The sequence below is a fragment of the Empidonax traillii genome, unplaced genomic scaffold (genome assembly GCF_003031625.1).
Source record: "Empidonax traillii isolate 1590-97213 ecotype Southwest subspecies unplaced genomic scaffold, ASM303162v1 scaffold1516:size99892, whole genome shotgun sequence".
Classification (NCBI taxonomy): domain Eukaryota; kingdom Metazoa; phylum Chordata; class Aves; order Passeriformes; family Tyrannidae; genus Empidonax; species Empidonax traillii.
The window spans coordinates 9,280-29,285 of NW_020956709.1; the positions used below are offsets into that span (position 1 = coordinate 9,280).

The 20,006-nt window shown below is 40.5% G+C and overlaps 1 protein-coding gene across 1 annotated transcript in view; it reads right to left on the reverse strand.

Moving 5' to 3' along the window:
- Window positions 1-4,851: 4,851 nt before the first annotated feature.
- LOC114070316 (atherin-like) overlaps window positions 4,852-20,006 on the reverse strand; it is a 16,518-nt gene continuing 1,363 nt past the window's right edge. Inside the window, exons 2-3 of the mRNA XM_027907656.1 lie at window positions 5,339-5,403; window positions 4,852-4,967 (exon numbers count right to left, since the gene is read on the reverse strand). Of these exons, the coding sequence (XP_027763457.1) occupies window positions 4,945-4,967; window positions 5,339-5,403 (88 nt within the window). The 3' untranslated portion in view covers window positions 4,852-4,944. The remainder of the gene's footprint in view (window positions 4,968-5,338; window positions 5,404-20,006) is intronic.

Consider the following 20,006-nt stretch of genomic DNA (forward strand, 5'->3'; position numbering starts at 1 on the left):
TATTTCTATCCCCGAGGCAAACACCGCCTCCAATCCAGGATTTCTGTGTAAAATCTCTATCTGAACTAGGATTGACAGAGAGCAACATGAATCTATTCAGAAATCATGCTGAGTAATCTAAACTGCTGTTATTTTTAACTTCAAAGAGGCACCCTAGGGTACCTGTCCTCAAAAAAAAAAAAACAAAAAAAAAAAACAAACCCCAAACCAAAAAAAAACCACAGAAATATTGCTTGGAAAAAAACCAATCCAAAACAAATAAAGGAAAAAAATCAAACCCACCAACACCCTACATAAATGAGAGCAAGTTGTAGAATCAGTCTGGCTGAATTTCCCCTCCATCTTTCAGTATTTAGCCTTGTCAACCACCCAAAGGAGGGGCAATGGCCTTCCCTCTTGCTGTTCACATGCAAAAAAATCATCTAGCTCTCTCATAATTCTTCATTGTATAAAATGAACTACTCTGCAGGGCTAGGTTCTTCAGCACATGTTTATTTTCCAGTCTGAGCTTTAAAAAAAAAAAAAAAAAGCCATCACATGGAGCTGTGCAATGAGCCACATCACAAAGCCAATACCCCAAGGACCAGTGAGACTTTCCTGTTCTGTGCTACAGGAAGGACAGAGAAATAAATGGGAGGTGGAGGAGAGTGAAGAGAACTCATTACACAAGAGCAAAGCAGGTGTGTGGCACTCCAATTCTGACAAATAAAGAGTACTTCTAAGCTGCAAAGAAATAAGTTTTAAAATAAACACTCAAAGGTGGGAGGGTCTGAAATAAGTAAATCAGCACTATTCTAGCCACTGAAACAAAGCCCAGACATACTGCTGAATAAATCAAGCCAGTTAAAGGAAGATTCTATTTGAATCACTTGAATATTGTTAAAAGTGACTTGGTTTTCACTTGGCCAGACCCAGCAAAGCTGAACAGCATAGGTTTACAGGGGGTCTGTAGCTTCTGTCCCTGCTATGGCTTTGCAGAGAGTTCAAATGCATCACAGAGTCTCCTGCCAAATCAGGAGGCCTATAAACACTGCTCCACCTCATCCAACTATTTTTCATGCAGAACTTACCCTTGTTTCTACTTCTGTGAGCTTCCATATGATAAAAGTGTATTTTTAGCAGACAGTTTCTGCAGGTCAGAGCTAGCTGGTGTCAGAGCCATATATAATGCACACATAAACCTCTGATGTGTCCAGTTTGGGTAATCCTAAACAGTGCCCCAGGAATCAGTCCAGAGGCAAACAGCTTTGCAGACCTGTTGTACAAGCATAGCCTTTAACAGAAAACCTGACTGGTTTTGCTGATGTGCTTGGAGGGCTTCCTACTACACAAGAGGGACCAGACTTTTCTGATATAGCCTCTGGTAATTACAATAACCTCCTTCAAGTTAAAATAACCTTCCATGAGCTGCAAAGCAAAGTCCAAATTGTCCCTTTGGCATGTAATAACAGGATCAATTCCTGACTTGAGTGCGAAAGGGGCAGCATTTTCCATGCTGACCACGCTCTATTGGCAGGGAGAGAGTCCCTTTTCTGAGCTCCATGGCCATAAGAACCCCACAGGGACTTTGCTCATGCTTTAACAGATATAACTGCAGGTTTAAGAGCGAACTACAAAACTGCTGCAAGCTGCTGAACCTATGCAGGGAAGCCAGGAAGCCACATTACAGCAATTTATCCTTCAGAGCAAAGCAGCAAAAATAAGAAAGCACTTTCTTCTGCTCAACAGCTGGTTTTTCGCACAAGGAGACATCGTTTCCATATCTTGCTTGCCCATAGCATATTTAAGTCATCTCATTTCTATTCATCCCTCAGTACTTCATACAAAGGAAGAGAGGGATTTTTCTTACCTTCTACGTGCATGGGAGAAACAAAGGCCAGCCAGGCTGCAAGGATGATGCCCACCACCCAAACCTGTACCAAGAAATTACCCAGACAGACGAAGCTTTTTACAGGACACCCTTGACTCAAATGCTGCTCTCCCTTCCCATAAAATCCATTACTCACAAGAGTAATGCTGGTGCACACTGCTTAGCAGGGGATCAAACTCTGATCTTATGGGACTTAAACAGCTGCAGTGCTTCATTTGAGATGATAGGCAGGAAGCAGGTCTACCTCCAAGCCCAGTCTGTTTCCAAACTGGAGGGTCAATCTCCTTCCTATGGAACGCTGCTTTCATTTCCCAAGTTATTTCACATTTTCCCCTTAGGTTCAGCAAAAGTGAGGTGAACAACAGGCAAAGCAAGGGTAACTGGACCTCCCTGGAGCATGCAGTGTCTTAAAGCTTTGATATACAAAAATTAACATGGCACACAGCTACAAAAAATGTTGACTATGACACCTACAAAAGATCTGCCAAAATCAAGGTTCATTTGGCTTGCCTAGATCTCTTATCCAAAATGTTTTGTTGGGGTTTTCTGTAGAGTTTTGTTTGCTTGTTTGAAATATGGAAATCTTTTTTTTTGAAAACCTGCCAGCTTGAGCCTTTGTGACACACAGATAACTTCTCCCAAGCACTCCCATACAATGACAAAGACTAAACACTTGCCTTCTTTAACAGCAGCTGTGTTCCTGGTATCATCTCCTACTTCTACCAGATGTGGTTCTAGAAAAAATACTAAGTTCCATTAAGATTCTTAATAAAAATCAAGTGGAGAAGCAGCAATACTGGAAGACACAAAGGCTGCTTCAAAAGTACTTTCATATACCAATGTATCTTCAGTTGGACCTATACTACCACTGAAATTGCTACCAAATACTTGGAAATTGATTAGTCTCTATAGGACACTGCTCTTAGCAATAATAAAACACAATGCATCAAAAAGCTTACTTCAGCACATGGTTTGTATCTACACTTTGTGGTGTGGCAAAGCATGACACATCATGACAATTCTGCTCCTTTCCTTGATGGGGAACTGTGAGGGCAGATGCACGGACCTGGAAAATTTTCCCTAGGAGGACATCCTCAGATAACAAATTTATATGAGAATGCCTTAAAAAACAGGAAAATGCCTATCTCTGATCTCAGTTAAAGCTCCCTCCTTGTCCAAATTCGAATCCTGAAGCGAGAGTTAATTAAAATATTTATATTAGGTAGATTTTTAAAAAAAAAATTCAGCCAAGAGTGTATAACTGCAGCACAGCTGATTGCAGAGCAGATATAGCAGTCAGAGGAGCAAGTCTGGGAAGTCTTTTTTTAGTGCTTGTAAAATACTGCAAATATATTACAGAAAAAAAGAGACAAGTGGACTAACCTAATAAATTTTCATGACATCCCATGAAAACAAAGAAGATTAAGAAGGGATTTCTAGAAATTTGAAAACCAACTGCCTAATTCACTTTTAAATAAAAAGCAGAAATTAATCAAGGAAAAAAAATTCTCCCTATTGAGTCAGTAACTTTGAATTTGGCATTCATGAGCGTACTTCCAGGTGGTCGTTGGAAACTGAGCTTGTAAATACGGAAAGGTTCCCATAAATAATGAAAAGATGCAACTGAGGCTTATGCATAGGATAGTTAGGTTTTCATGTACTCATCTACACATACTCAGAAGTATTCTGAACACCTCAGGTTTAGCTATTTGTCTACTGATATTCCTGTAAGGGCATTGGGATATACAGCTACTGTTCTTTATACCACAGGAAAAATACCAAGAGATGTTCAAAAAGGAAAAAAACATCATACATTAAGAAGTGGACACTGGGATCTTTACGGTGTGCCATGGCACTAAAATACTACTCTCTGCCAGCATATCTGCCACGGGTTATTCTGATGCCCACACAAGCAAGGGCAGCAAACTTTGTTCTCAGCTTTAAATTAATAGACAAAAAGCTATAGACTAACTGCAACAGGATTAGATCTTGAATTGATTTGAAAATAAAATCAGCTCCCCGTGTAGCTTTCACATTCCTGCTGTAATCTGCATCTGTAAACATGCATCTTGTCTGAGTGAGGTTGCCACTTCTACAATCTTTAATTCACACAGAATATCAGGAAAAACAATATATGCAGATTTGGCTGAATTTTACATAAACACTCCCAGCGTTTTTATGACAATCTACTTGGAGTCCAAGACAATTCTGTAGCCTGTTTCAGCTGGTGACTAAAACACTGGAATAACACATTCCTTAGAGTTGTTCTTTTGGAGGGCTCAGTTGTGCAGCATTTCTGACTTAGGATGCTTTCTCACCTCACACAGTGCTCATGGCTTTCAGGAACTGGCAGGACTACCCAGTATGGTGCAGAAGTCAACCTTTCAAGACTACCAAAGCTGTGTTACAGTACAGCATCAAGGATGCCCCAAACCAGAGCAAAACTCACAGCAAAGACTACTCACATGATGCAGTCAGGTCAAGCAGACACACTGCAGATATTTATGCATCTAAACTCCAACACGTATTTAAGGTATCAAATTATCAGGCTGGGTTTCTCTCAGTTATAAAATCACAGAATGAGTAAGGTTGAAAGGGACCACAGTGGATCACCTGGTCCAACATCCCTGCTCAAGCAAGGTCATCCTAGAGCACATGGCACAGAATTGCATCCAGATAGTTCTTGAATATCTCCATGGAAGGTGACTCCACAACTTCTCTGGGCAATCTGTTCCAGTGCATGGTCATTCACACAGTAAAGAAGTTCTTCCTCATATCCAGATGGAACTTTCTGTGCATCAGTTTCTGCCCATTGCCTCTTGTTCTATCACTTGGCATCACCTAGAAGAGCCTGGCTCCATCCTCATGTCCATCACCCTCCGTTCAGATACTTATAGACATGGATGAGGTCCCCCCTCAGCCATCTCTTCTTGAGGCTGAACACTTCTTAGTATAGGTAATGGCAAGGGACAGAGGTTCTTCAAGGTGCTTGAAACTCAACTCCTGTTCCAGTGTTATCAGCTCCCAGAGCTTTCTCATGAGTCTGAGATGTATTTGTGAACAGCCCCGTTCATTTAACAGAGCAGTGTTCCAGACCCTGTGTTTCAGATGGAAACTTCCAGAAAATTGTGTTCCACATTTACCCCAAAGGCTCAGAAGAAGAAGCAAGAATTTATAATTAAAAAGAAATTTAAATAACCTCATGGATTTTCTTGGGGAGGGGAGGAGTGAGGTTGTTGACTCATGATCATTTTTTTAATACTTGTGGCTGGCTCCGCTACATAAATAAATCAATCCCCTAGCCACACAGCTCCATTTTTCCAGTCACAGCTTGTTGTTTTATTTATTTTTTTCCCTCCATTGCCGACAGATCACTCCAGGGAGTTTCTAAACCCAGTGGTCTACTTTCCGAATGGAAACTATTAGTATAATTTGTGAGAGAGAAAGCAAACAACAACACAGACTTACCCCATTTTTTGGGTAGGCTATCCATCCTAGATCCCCCATTACTGTACGTGAGTCCAGTAAATTCACTGAAAATAAGAGAAAAAAAAACTGTTAAGGAAGATGGAAGGATTACAAACTTCGGTAGATATTTCAATGTATGGGTGACTGTGGCTAACAAATTGTTTATAATTAACCAAGGAAACTGGATTTTTGTAAAGGAGAATAACAGTGCAATAACTCCTCTAACGATGAGGTCATACACCGAAAACAATTCTATGTATGCATTAGTTTATTCCTTTGAGATCTGACACTGAAAGCAAGTTTTAGATGCACTGAACTTCTGTAAAAACCAGATCCTTTAAATTTGTAGGATCTGATCTCCTGGAGGGAATAAATACATAATACACAAAATGTGTTTATGTGCATACATTATACATACAGTGTATAGGCATAAATATATGCGCACAAACATCTGAGCATGTTTATACATACATTTCTTCTAATGTGGCGTGTATTTTTACCATAATCAGGCCTTTAGGACAAAAACAAAACCAGAAACAATATGCAGCGTTTCCTGATTATCATGAAGTATTTTTAAAATTATTTTATATTCAAATATTATAGTATTAATCTTATCAAGAATCTGTTCTTTTCTCCCTCTTCCACATTTTTCCCTCCAGTCTTTGACATCTTCACTATAAGATATCCAAGGGATCTTTTTTCTCCCACACACAAAAATTTACAGTAGCTTTGTTGAGTCACATAAGCAATCCAAAATTTGCACTAAACAGCAAGAAAAACCTATTCCAAACATTTTCCCCCTCATATTACCTGAGATACTGAGTAAGAAGTGTGCAGTAACTAATTCTACACGTGCTTAACTCAGCTAAGAAAAACTGTAGCAGCCTATAATGCTGAGCTTCCACCTCCTGTACCCAGGGCTTAAAATCTACAAGTTAAAAGCTTGTCTTGGAATTATCAACTGTCATCCAAAACAAATTTCTTCTACCTTAAAAGCACACTTCCTCCTCATTGATTTACAACACTCTCTTCTATGAGTATATTTGTCTGCCTAATATTTCACTTTTTGTACCCAAGTCCTTCCTGAAAAGGGTGTGATTTCCCTGGGTCTTCAGCTCCTGACCTTCACCCTATATGCTCCTTAAAAGTCCCACTGGAAGTTTTGGTGATTGGACTTTCAAGACTTTCTAGCCTGTGATTACCTAGACCAAGAACAAGCTTGAAATGGGTGGAGGAGGCTTTGTGTTCACTCTTTTAGAAATGCAGCTGTCTAAGTATTTAAAGATCGCTGGAGAAGACAAACAGGCTGCATGCACAAATATGAAGTATGCAACTATCATAACCCTCAGGATTATACCACTTATAGAGTCATAGTAAGAAAACCCAGAAGTACACTATACTACAAAGCATGCTCCTTTAAAATCTTAAGGAATATTTAAAAGCAAATTAAGATTAAACAACTGATTTATTTTGAAAAAAATATTGTTCTCTAAATCAGTTTGGTCTTTATCATTGTACTGCACTGAAGGCTGACTACTGTAGTTTCTGTACACAAAATCAGGCCAAAACACAGAAATACAACACTGATGTGGAAAAAAAAAAATCAGTTCTCAGCTCTGAAAAACACTTATGTTAAAAAAGATTTGTCTATCCAGATATTTTCACAGTATATGCAAGTATTAATGCAGGACACTGTCACAGGGGATATATGTTCTGACTGGTCAACTATATTTTCCTCATGTTGAACAAAATACATTTGGTAGCTCGGTGTTTTCATTCCTAGATCGCTTTCTCCTGCCAAAAAAGAGAACAGTTTGCAAGCTGTCAGTGCTACCAAACTACAGTACGTGTGGTGGAAGCAATACTCAGAGACTACACTGAACTACATTCACAGTAAGTAAACATACAATCAGGTGGCTTTCCACTCAACAGTCTATGCAAAATAAAAGTATTGCTAACATCTACCACTAGATATGTCACCCAGTGATGACCACTCTTTCCCTTCCCGAAGTCTTCAGGTAAAACGTTCATTAATTTCTCCTGCTCCAGCTGAAGTCAAGCACTAGTATCCAAGTGCTCCTGAACTACACTTCATTTTCTTTTCAATGGGATACTAAGAGTGACCTTAAAATATTCTTCAAGATAAGACACACATAAATAACATTCCCGTATTATAAATGTATACTATTTTAAAATGCAAGAGAGAGGAGTGCAGTGGCAAAAATGGTAGGTTTACTCAAATTCCTTCTGTTACAATCACTGTAATTAAACTGTGCAGAACAGTATATTCATGTTGTTAGGTTGCAATGGATGCAAAACAAGTATTGATCTACATTGTACAACTTAATTAAAATTTGTCCTGGAGATGCTACTAATGAATGTAATTAGATGCTGTGTTTGATGTCACAAGCTTCTTCATGACATGCTAATTAAGGGAAAAAGCAGAAAAAGCACTTTATTCGAATATCAGATCATAAAAAGAACATGATACAACTAAATATTGTATTATCTTTCTATCAACGACAATTTTTAAATTGCTGTTATTAACTTCAATTTCAAAATAATTTTCTGCATATGAAAAGATAATACAACCCATTCCACGCTAAGTCAAGTCAGTGGGAATTTTCCAACCAGTGAGTCAGCTAGCAGAGTTGAATACTAAATCCCCAGTTAGAAAAGACTCACTTCCTCTCTTATTTTAGAAGCATTCTGCGTAGGACAAAATACATAGGACAGAATACACCTTTGGACAGGCACCACACAGTAACCTAAAACTCTCGTGCCAGGAAGACAAGAGTGACAAGTGACTTTAAGCTGTCACTGTACCTGGGCTTCTCTGGATATCAGAGAGGCCCACCTCATCTCAGACAACTCTGGGAGGCTGCTAAGGCACAGCAGACACTGAATGCCACGTGAGCATTAGCCCAGGACTGCTTTCACAGTGTATCATCTAAAACACTGCACTGCATTGATCTGCTCTGATGAACATATTTAGCTAGTATGCTAAATTGCCTGCAAGGACAGAAATTTTTTGCTTTAAGGAGTCCCAAAATTCTAGTATAAACACATATTATCATTTTCTGCATCTGGATACAAGGTGTCTGCATCTCCCCCACCAGCATCCTACCCAGTCATTTCCAATGCATCTGACCTGTACTTGTATAATTTCCAATGTCATGACCCCACCCCGATGCTGCCTTGAGCCAGGCCAGGGCCCAGAATCCCCTCTCCAAGGGGGAGCTCCTTCAACAGCCCAGCTGCAAGAGTTCCCCGTTAAGATGCTCCTATCAACACCTTGGGAATGCTCCCTCAGGCAGCCTTCCCTTCCTGCACTGCCAGAGAGGTCACTAGCACAGTCCCACTACACAAGCCCATACAAGCTCAGCACCATCTCTCTTCTCATCACCTTCCAGCCTGGCTGGAACATTATTTTTTCTGAAATGGCTTTCATCAAAGCACTGCAGATTGGCCAGGTTGAGGAAGAAACAGTGGGCAAGCAGCAGGTAAAGAAGCCACCTGGAATAGACGAAAACATTTCGGCAGAGACTTTATGGAAGGACTGCCACCATTCCAAACAGTTGCTTTTAAACTCACCACGTGGCTGCTTGGGAAGAGGTGAAGTCTTTTTGCACCTGAATAAACCCCTCGGAAATTGTGTTTCATTTGACCCACAGCAAGACTCAGAAAGAGACCACAGGTCTTCTAAAGGCAGCAGAACTAGTTCCTCCCCATTCAACCTGTGATGACTGTTAGCATGTATTTGGTTGAGGCTGTCTAATAACCAAAAAATCCATACACCCAGGACATTGCAGGAGGTAATTCAGGAACACCTCCAACTATGTGCATAAGGATTCCATATTTCAAAAGGTCTAGTGCCAGCTCCTGTACAGCCTGGGACTCCTGGACTAGCCCCAACACTGCCTACTCCGCAGGCATAACCCAGAGCTGTACTCAGGAGCACCTGGGCTACATGAGAGCTTACCCTGCTGAATAAAAGATAATCTCTTCAGAAATCGCTAGCAACTCTGCTTAGCCCATGATCTTAAAAGCCTCCAAAATAACAGAACTCATTTATTCCCACTTCCTTTCTCCTCAACAGCAGCTAGCTATATATTAACAAACAAGCAAGAAACCTCAGACCCCATAAGCATACACTTAGCACCTGTATCTTTGCCAGCAAACTTAGAAGAGGCACATACACTCAAAAATATTTTTTGCTCATCTCCACCATCAGCGCATCCATCCCACAAGCCCTAATTATTTCTAATGCTCAGTCAAGGGGAACACAAAACCACACAGATCTATATCATCATTAACTTCCATGCCTTCAGGGCAGGATAAATGATGATTAAGTCTAAAGTCATACCACAGCCCTTCTTTTTTCTTTTTTTTCTTTTTTTAATACAGAATAATAGCCTGGGGAGTTTGCATACACTCTTGTTCTCAGACAGGTTGGTTACTGCAGGTGAGCAATCAAGATAGAATAAAACCTGAAGTGATCTAAACCTTTGCCCTGAACTCTAGCTGGTAAATTAACAGTGGCTTTTCACTCAGGAATCTTTGTCAGGGAGCCTGGATTTGGGTTTTTATTTAAATGTCTTTGTCATGTTCATACAGCCAGCATTTAGCAGCTTCACCATGGCTACACAGGGACTGAGGCTGGAAGGAAGCACATAAAATGCCAGAGCTGATGGCATTCAGCATTCACCTAAAGCAACATTGCTGCCCACACAGCAGAGCTCCCCATCTGACACAGCCACCTAAAACAGTGCCATGTGACAGCATTAGCTTGCCCAGGCAAAACCACAACAGGCCTGTCATGATGGTACAATGCCTGAAGTAGAAGCCACTGATTCATGGTGGATTTTTTTGATCATATCACTGAAGAGAGATGGCTCCTCTGCCTCTGGACTGGAGCAGAATCAGCTGGAGCATCTTTTTTCTTCACTCCGTTTTCAAATGGGAAAAAAAACAAGATAAAAAACAAAAATCCCCCACCAACAGGCTACAACACTGAGTATTTCTGATCCTACAAGCCACACATCCTCCTGCTATTTCAGTATCTAAAGATCTTTCAGAAAAACCTTCACATCTTACACCATGGCAAAGTCTCTGCAGGCATACAAAAGACTGAACTCTTCTGGGTTACCGTGGTCTTTGAGCTGATTTCCAAGAAATCCTTATACACTGGAGTAATCTTGCTCTTCAGCAGCACCATTTGCAAGCTAAGGTTTACCACAGAGCATCCTCTACCAAAGTATATCCTGACTAACAACTCTAGAATAAGTAAAATGGTCAGGATAGCAAAAGCTGATGGAGTCTGTCTCATGAAACTCTAAAGCCAAAAGAATACTTTTTTTTTTTATTATTATTTCACTGAAATACACTTAAAGCAAGAAGAAAAGAACATCCTCTTTGACCAAATCAATACCCTAAACTACAGGTTTCATCACAAAATGAACAGTAGCAAAGAAACATTCCTTAAAGTCTGCATAAATATTTGAAAACATCACATGCTTTCTAAAGTATCACATTTCTAAAGAATAATGCTTTAATAAACAAGTTTTGTTTTAAACAACTGAGGGAAAACTCTGCTTCAATACACTTGTTTCAAATTGAACAGGAATCTGAACATCATTTTGGGTAACCCAAATCCTATATCTCCTATATGCCCGAGTCCTATATGAAAGAAGGGGTGAGTCAAGCGCTCCTCCTTCAGTCTGCTCCTGCAGCTCCTGGCCCCCTTTGCACAGCACTCCACAGGACATGGCCATCCATGAAAAGGCTGGAGCTACATCAAGGTAGCCCCAGCTCTGACCCAATGTTCAGAGCTGTGGGATACTCACAGGAGTACTCACATACTGACAATTAACCACGAGGTGAAACCTCTGCTGGATGGAGGTCAAGGTGCACAACATGATGTGACAGCAACTCTCTGCACTTCATCAGAAGGTCTCCTGAATAGCATCACCAACTTTTCATCAAGATTCATGTCTTTGCTCTTCTTTTCTTTTCCTCTACCCAAATGAGGGGGTATAGCTGCCAACACATCATTAACAGGGTTGTTTTCTCCTTACACTGCATACCTCCCCATCCTTTCTCCAGTTCTCCCAGTGTTCACAGCACTACAAAGACACGCTGACTGCAGAGGAATCTTCGTCATCATCATGAGTCAAAGTTTTCCTGCTTCATAAATCTTGACTGGTTTTATTGCAGTATTGTTGCCATTCATTTTCCAACTGTTTTCCCTGTTGTATTTCCCTGCCAAGTATTTCTTCAAAAAGTATATATCCAAGGCACTCCAACAAGTGACAGTCAAAAAGAACCAAAGAAAGCATAAACAAATGAAAAAAAAAAAACACTTGAAAGAAATCAAAGTCATCAGGGAGCAGATGTTTTGAATTAATTAGATACACTGAGTTGGGACAAAACACACACTGGCAAGAACCTCTGAAACATTTCCATCAGTGGAAACAAACTACAGCAGAGTGCAAGTTGTAGCAGTATCTATTATTTATAGCCCACTGGAGGAAGAAAGTATACACTGCTTAATGAACTTGCAAACTAATATTAACTGCAGATTTATATTTTATTCTGTTGGCTTCATTCTGCTCCAAGTTATCATTATTCTATTTTACAGCAAGAGCCAAAACGCTAGAATCTGCATCACAGATTCATATGTTTTTAAGGCCAGAGGGACAACGGCAATCATAACATCGGCCAGAGAATTTTATCCAGTAATTTCTGCATTACATCTGTAATTTGCTTGAACACACCGTTTACAAGGGCATGATACTGCCCTTTGACAAAGTTCCTCAGGTTGGCTGCACTTTTCCTGCAGGCACAGAACCAGCTGTAGCACCAGGGAGTGGGACGAAAAGCTCACTTTGATAACCAGACCCACTAAAACAAATAGGAAACTGCTGACTTTTCCCTTACAAAGATTTGTAGTCAAAACAAGAGGCAGTCATTTGTTCTACCCACCATACATAACTTAAAAGCAGAAGTGGTTAGGTTAGCTTGACACCAAAGTGCCCAGAAACTTAAAAAATCCAGCATGGTTTGCTTTTCTTTAATGGTAAACACTCCCCATTCCCACCAAAATCGTCATTTAATTGAAGAGGATTTATTCACTGTGAAGAAAGCCAGTAAAGTGCTTCCAGCCTCATTCATAAGATTCACTACAGAAAAAAATGCTGTATCAGCACAACAGTGGATTTCTGAGCTGGCTGCAGCACTAATCTTTTGGGGTATCCAGCTGGGCAAGCATCACTCTGCCTCTAAGAAAGTAAAAGAAGCTTCCGCTGAAGACAACGTACAACCAGCACCAGCAACACTGACAACTAGCCTATGTGGAGAAACTAAATACCAGTGAGGTCTTGCAGACCAGGATCTCCAACCTGTCAAGGCATCTACAAACCACTGAAGGAGGCAAACAGTGTCTTCAAGAAGGCGGCAGTTTCCTCAAGACCCTACTTTAAGCAAGCACTTTATTAAGCACACACAAAGACAAGCCATAACATCCCAACAGCTTCTCAATACAATCAAAACTGCCCTGCTAGCAGGGCTGAGATGAAATCTCACCTTCTTCCCTAAATCAGCAACTAAAAGCAATATGATCTCTATGGTCTGTGTTCCTAAAAGGTATCCTAAAAGACATGGAGTTCAAACTCTGTTATGCATATAACTAAACTGAAAAAAAGGGAAGAAATGTGGCATAGACATATCCAAACCTGTCAAGGCTGTCAGCTTTCACTACCAGTGGACTCGCAAGACCTCACTGTCCACCACCAATAAAGCCTTCCTGTTGACAATAATGACTACTCTGCTGCCACTGAGTTCACTCAAGTAGAAAAAAAAAAGGAACTGACATAATGCTTAGAAAGCATTTGGGAGAAAAAAAAAATGTTTAAGATGATCTATTGGCTTTTCAAGGGGCTTGACAGTTTATCCCTTCTATTTCTGTTGAGGAAAGAGGGTGGAGGTTGCTAGTGGGAACAGAACATTGTCAACACATTTTAGTAAGAAATTGCTTGTGAATATTACTAAAGTGAAAACGGATAAACCAAAACTACTGTTTTGTTTTTTTTTTTTTTAAATTAACCTACAAAGCAAGTATGCAGATAATTTCCCCAAGTAGTTCTACTGGTTTGAGACATGCAGAATAATTAAAAAAGTCACAAAAGTCCACTCAGAAACATGAAGAAATATTCATTACTGATACTGAATAATGCATTTCTTCTCATATGTTCCTCTATCCCCTTAGAGAACTACAAAGTTCAGACTGGTTGTTCTCACCTCTTTCTAACATGAAGTGATCTGGGTTAGAGAACTCAGTAGTTACTACCTTGGCAAGACACTTCAGCACTGCCCTCTGCACACCACAATGACTTAGCTAACATGAAAGCCTCCAATTCCAGGGTCCTATCCTCACTCCTACAGGTTGAACACCTGCTACACAACCACCTAAACCTAGAAGTTCTCAATTCTTGCAGGGTACTGTTTCCTCTCAATGCACACCCCCAAGACACAGTTTCCTGAACTGATGTCCAGGAGTTTGCCAGGGGGAAGACAAAGGGCAGGAATCACCTTCTGCCCTTAGAGATGCCAGATCAGCTTATGCAGGTACTCCTGGATCTGCTGTCATAGCATATGCTATATCAGCTCCTCCAGGAGGCATCTCTCATCCTTCTGGCAAGTGGTCACTTAAGCAGCTCTACCTCCTAACATACCTACTGCACAACTCAAATACTAGGGAAGAGGGAGAGAAAAGGAGGGTGTTTTCCCACCACCAATATCCCCAGTGAGACAGCAAGCACTGAATAGTCCCATGGTAATTTTTCTGGCCCAAAGCATCATCAGCCCCCTTTGCAAAGCAGAAGAGAGAAGGCTGTGCTCATACACACAGCCCAGGGCAGCTTGCAGGTCCCAGTACCCTTGTCCACAGCAGGCAATATGGTGCTAGACCTCTGCAAACAGCGACCCATCACCGACCACACCCAGAAGCCAAGAGCTGTGAATTGCAGTGCTTATCCACTGCTGACTGTCCCCTCACTGCTAGCTTCCTTGCAGTAGACAGGGATAATTGCTTTCCACTTCCAAGAGGATAAGCGCATTAAACCTTCGGAGAGGTTCAGATAATGCACTGACCAAAGCCATAGCAAATACCAAAACTGAGGCTGTAAGAGATATAATAGGTCAGAGAGGCAACTGAAAGGGTAACAAATCCCTAGAGACACCTAAGCTACTGAAGGCCAGTGCTCAAGTTTGCCAATACAGTTGGCTGTGAAAGCAACTGGGGCAGCAAATTCTTTCACCTCAGCAAAACCTGTCACCTCAATGTCCAGCTAGTCACAGAGCAGACTGGGGGACAGGCACGATGTGAACACAAAGAACCATCCATCTCCCCATTCTGCCTGTGCTAAAAAAAACCCACCAAAAAACAACAGGTACATCTTAAGAACAAAATACATTTTCGAAGGAGAAAGGGATTCTCTAGTAGATTTTAAAATACGCAGCAATTTTTCTAGCAGAGATCAAAGAAAATCAGTTTAGTGAAGAGTAAGGTATAAAAAAATTGTTCACTCCAATGCAATCATTAACACAGTATTCCTGCAACATTATCTGAGTTAAGAAAAGAAGTACCTAGTTCAAGTCCGTCCTGGTTGAAATGAGGCCCTATCTCTCACCAGCACTTACGGTCACTGAGAAAGGTGCACTTGTGACAGATTTCAATTTTGTGTTTAGATGTTTTACTAAAAGAACAAGATTTTTTTTTTTTAACCTTTTTATTAGACAGTAGGTTGAGTATCTGCTGAAGAGCTGCACTGAATACTCTTTCCTCCATAGAAGCAAGCACTTAACTATGAAATTCAGTGCTTCTACAAAGTGACCAATTGTTGTGTGTTTAGGGTTTTTACACCTCATTTTGCCCTTATACCACATACAGATTTCAATTTATTTCTTAAAGAGGAAGTGAGGATATTTTTTAAAATTGCCATTTTCTTTTTATTTGGGGGCAGGGTTTCATTTCCCTGATATCCCGGAGCAATGCTTAAAGCTCACCTCTATCCCAGAACATACACTTCCAGAATACACTTCCAGAAATGGGCCACTAAAAATGTAGCTCCAAGTCAGAAAGATTGGGGGATCTAACAGACCCACATCTCAAGACCCTAAAGGAAACAGCGTGCAACATCATTGCTCAGCTGAGCTAACTCAGCTGGATTTTCCTGGGTCAAACGTACTGCGCTTGTTCAGCATGTGCTGGAAACCGGGATTCCTGCAGAAGCAGCATGGGAATTCTTGGAACAATAAAGCGTAAAACCAGCAAGATCAGAGCACAAGGCACCACATAATAAACTGTCCCAACTCTGCAATTTCTGTTCGATTTTATGAAATCCTGCTCTCACCATGATGCCCCCCACCCTACCCCTGTAAGCCTATTGCAAAACACCATGTATTTTTAAGTGCAAAGAATAAATGCTTCTTTGTGGGCAAGATTCTGTTTTCTTATTTAACAGAGAGAGAACAGCAGACAAAGTGAGGTAATGGTAGGAGAGTTAACAGTGGAGGGGGAAGAAACTGTCACACAAACCTACTAATTCTTCCCTTCCTCCCATGGTACCTGTCAGTTTACTCATCTGTATATTGATGCGCAAATAGCTGCTTTATGTATCAAATTACAGTGCCAACATTTACCATACTATAAGCAGGCAGTCGGTTACTGTTTAAGACATTTTGCCTGTTTTCTAGTATTTACCACAAATTTTAAGATAAGCTTTAAAAGGGAATAGGCACTATCTTGGAGTCAATCTTTGCTATTGTTTATTTCCCTTGTTTTAAACATGTGTCATTAGGCGGCAATGCTTTTAGTCATAGACTTAAAAGTGCTGAGTTTCAAATGTTGTTTTACTGTCAAAAGGATAGCAGTTCCATTTTAAAGCCATGATTGAGTCATTCTAAACCTCTTGAAAAGCCATACATCACGCACCAGACAGATCCCAAAAAGACCATTAGACATGAGCTGTCCTTCCTCATACCAGTAATTCCACTGCAGTAAATTTTAAAGTTAATGGGATTACTCCAGTGAGTAAAATAAACACATGGCACTGAGGCTATGCTCTGCTGTCATGGAAAGCACACAGGGAACTATTCCAACACACCAAATAAAGAACTGATAACTCCTTATAGCCTCCTTAAAGAACTGTGAGCGCACGAATATGTCTCCAGACTTACCTGTTCTGCATACACAAGGTACAGGCATGCTAGCAGCACCTAATACCTACAGAATTACACAGAATACACTAGCTGTGTGAATGCATGACACACTAAGCCAAGCTACTAAGAGCAACCTAATAAGCAGAATGCTCTGATCATGTGTATTTTCACCCAAACCATTAGACTAATTAAAATACATTGATATGAAAATTGAGACTATTTTCACACCTGCTTCTACTACACAAAAAAAAAAAACCACCCAAACTTCCCGAAAAAGACTTCATTCACTGATTAAAGATAAACATTGTGATGTTACACCTAAATAACACATTTATCCAGTGTGCCATGACACAGAAATTATATGCCACTACAAAACAACACACACACGCAAGTCAACACACCGAAAACAGGTAGGCTCATTTCAAGCTCTGGCAGGAGTAATTTGCAAATCACAATCTTCCTTTATTTTTGCCAGCACCAGACCCACCCCTTTAATTGTACTAATTTATTCATTCATTCAAATGAAAAATGATATACTGAGATAAAGCGAGCTTCAAAAAGCCCTGGATGAATTAAGAGAGAAAGGACCAAATGCAGGAGTTCGTAACAAAAAGAACATCCCTTTAGTCTTAATACAACATATTACGAAGACCCATTTTGTGTTTCTCACCTTTGTCTAAGTAAGTCAATGTCATTCTTTACCACGGCATTTCTTTTGATTTGCTTAACAGTATACTTCATTATTAAGCACTGTCTCATCAGCACTTCTGCTGAAAAGCCCTAAAATGAAATATACTTTGTATTTAATCACAATTATGCAAATATGTTTTGGAGTTACTTTGTTACAGGCAATCAGATATAACATACTCTATTATTTTAATAATTTGCCCACATGACACTTTTTAAGGTCATCTGAGTGACGACCAAATACAATCTGCAAGCCACTCCAAATTCACAGGCGATGTGTAACAAATCATATGGTTTAGGGTGCAGGGGGGAGTCTTTAAACAAATCCTTCATTCATTGTGTTTCACATAAATAATTTACATAAGCCACTTCCCAAACCCTAGTACTTACAACAGAAAGATTTAAAACACATGCATTTTTAAACTAAAGGCAGTGCAGGAAGCCCAGCTGCATATTGCAGGGTTGCCTCTCACACCTTATTATCATAGGGAATGCATTTTAAAATAATAATGCACTTGTGGAATACCAGCACTTCACAAAACTGTGCTATACTTTCAGTGTACTCTTTGAAATATTTTCTTTCTGTTGAATTTCTGAACTTGTAATAGCAGTCAAAGAAAAAAAAGGAAATATCTGCTTCTAATCAATGAACTCTGCTAAAGAATTAAAAATAATAGCTGAATAGCACTTGGAAATGCACGAAATAGCACTGAGCCTTCATCTTTCACTATAAGTTTTGCTTTTAACATATTAACTGAAGAAAGGTAATTAAAATCTGTTTTATGTAGCTATTACAGAAAAATCTGGAGAAAAAATTCATTCAGTTTTCCCAATGTATATCCTTCAATACATTATTGAAAATATCTATGAAGGTGACCAGGTTTGTGATATAGGCTGGGCCCTCAATACCTCTCCATAAAAATGGCAGGAGCTCCTGAAACTCAGCAGCCCTTGCAAAAAGCTATTTCCATGCTAAGGAACTAAAACAGTGAATTTGCTTCTCCCCTTGCCTCCCCTCAAATCTTAACCTAGATTTTTTAAAGCATTTTCCCCTAAGTGTTCCTCCACTAGAGGGTAAAAGAGAACAACACATACTGTGCATTGTTAACTTCACGTATATTATCCCATGAAGTCATTGTGGATTAGATTCAGACAAACAAAAAATGTGATTCATGGTTACAGAAAAAAATAATTCTGAGAATTTGTCATCCTTTATGCAACTACACACAGGTTACATACCTACACAGCACAGGATATTGGCTAGTTGTTTAACGACAGTGAGTAGAACAAATGATAACAAAACAAAAAGAAAAAACAACAACAAACAGAAAGTGCAATACCACCAACTTTTGAAAATAATATTCACCATTCTAAGATGGCTACCTCCATCCGAGCAAAAGTAAAGTTCCTAACCAGCTGAACAACTAACCCCAGGGGAGAATCTCATCAGAGCCCAGAAGCAGCCAAACTGAACCTCTCAAACGCGAACCGGTGACAAGTGTCAGCGGCACGCTGCCAGGCAGGTGGACAGCAGCGTGCGAGGTTTCTCATGCATTGGGCTCCACGTACTGCAGGGTGAGCCGTTCCCAGTCGCGGAGCTGTTCCGTAGCAATTGGCAAAGGAGGCATGCTGTGAGAACCACTTGTCAAATAATGCCTGTTTACAAATAAATTTTCGTAGCAGCAAAGGACAGCAGTTATTGTATAAATTCAGGTCCACAGTCAGACCCCTCCTACCAGCAGCCTTAGAGCTTTGCATTTATTGAAGAAACAGAAATCAGAGAGCAGCAGTCAGAAAAGTAGCAGCAGAGACACCATGAAGCAAGCTGTCACGCTGCTCATTATTACTGTAACATTCCCCTGAAACCTCCCTGTAAAGATACCACTAAAACCATTTGCTAGGCGGCTTCATTAATCCTTTCCAGTAGTTTTCTATCATGAAAAAGTCCTATTCTGCAGCTGCCTATTCACGCAGAGACACCTCTGTGCTCGGCAAATGGTCCCGTTGACTCAGTCAGTAATATCCAGATTGTCCAAGAACTGGCAAGGATGATTGAGTCGGGGCTCAGAGCATCTGTTGGTCTCTCTGCACGGTATCAGGGCAGACTGGAGCATACAGGACAGCATGCTTCCAGAAAGGAAGGTAACAGGGAAAGCCCTTCGGAATCAGCCACACCATCTCACCAGCACTTCTCCCATGGGTGAAGTCATCTGAAATCGTGTGGGGGTAGAAGGATTGGGCCCATTGTTATCTAACCAAGGCAAAGCCATTTCCACCATCTCCCAAACCAATGCACTTCCCGAACATTTGATATCTTTGTACACAGAAGAACAGTATTTTCCCCTTCCTGTGCACTTTTTTTTTTTTTTTTTTTTTTAAGAAAACCGCAATTCACATTATTCTTGCTCTCGAAAATAAATTACAGCTAGCTGGTTACCTCAGGCCACATCTTTGAAATTCTGGTATGGTTTTCCTTCAACAACCCCTGAATACCTCCTCCTCCTCCTTCTAAAGGAGTTTCACAAATAATTACGGTGCACCACGATGCCAGCCTGTTTCGAGCCACTGGCATCCCCTGCAGATACTGAACTTCCTCCATCCATTGCTTTCACATTACAGCCTGCCCGCGGATCCGAAAATAATAATAATAAAAAGCCCTAAGCAGCGCCCACACCACGTAAAGAGAGAAAAAAAAACCAGTCCGATTTGAAAGACTGGAAGTACCCCGCTAGACAAGAAGCCTGGACGCGTTTTTGGCTAT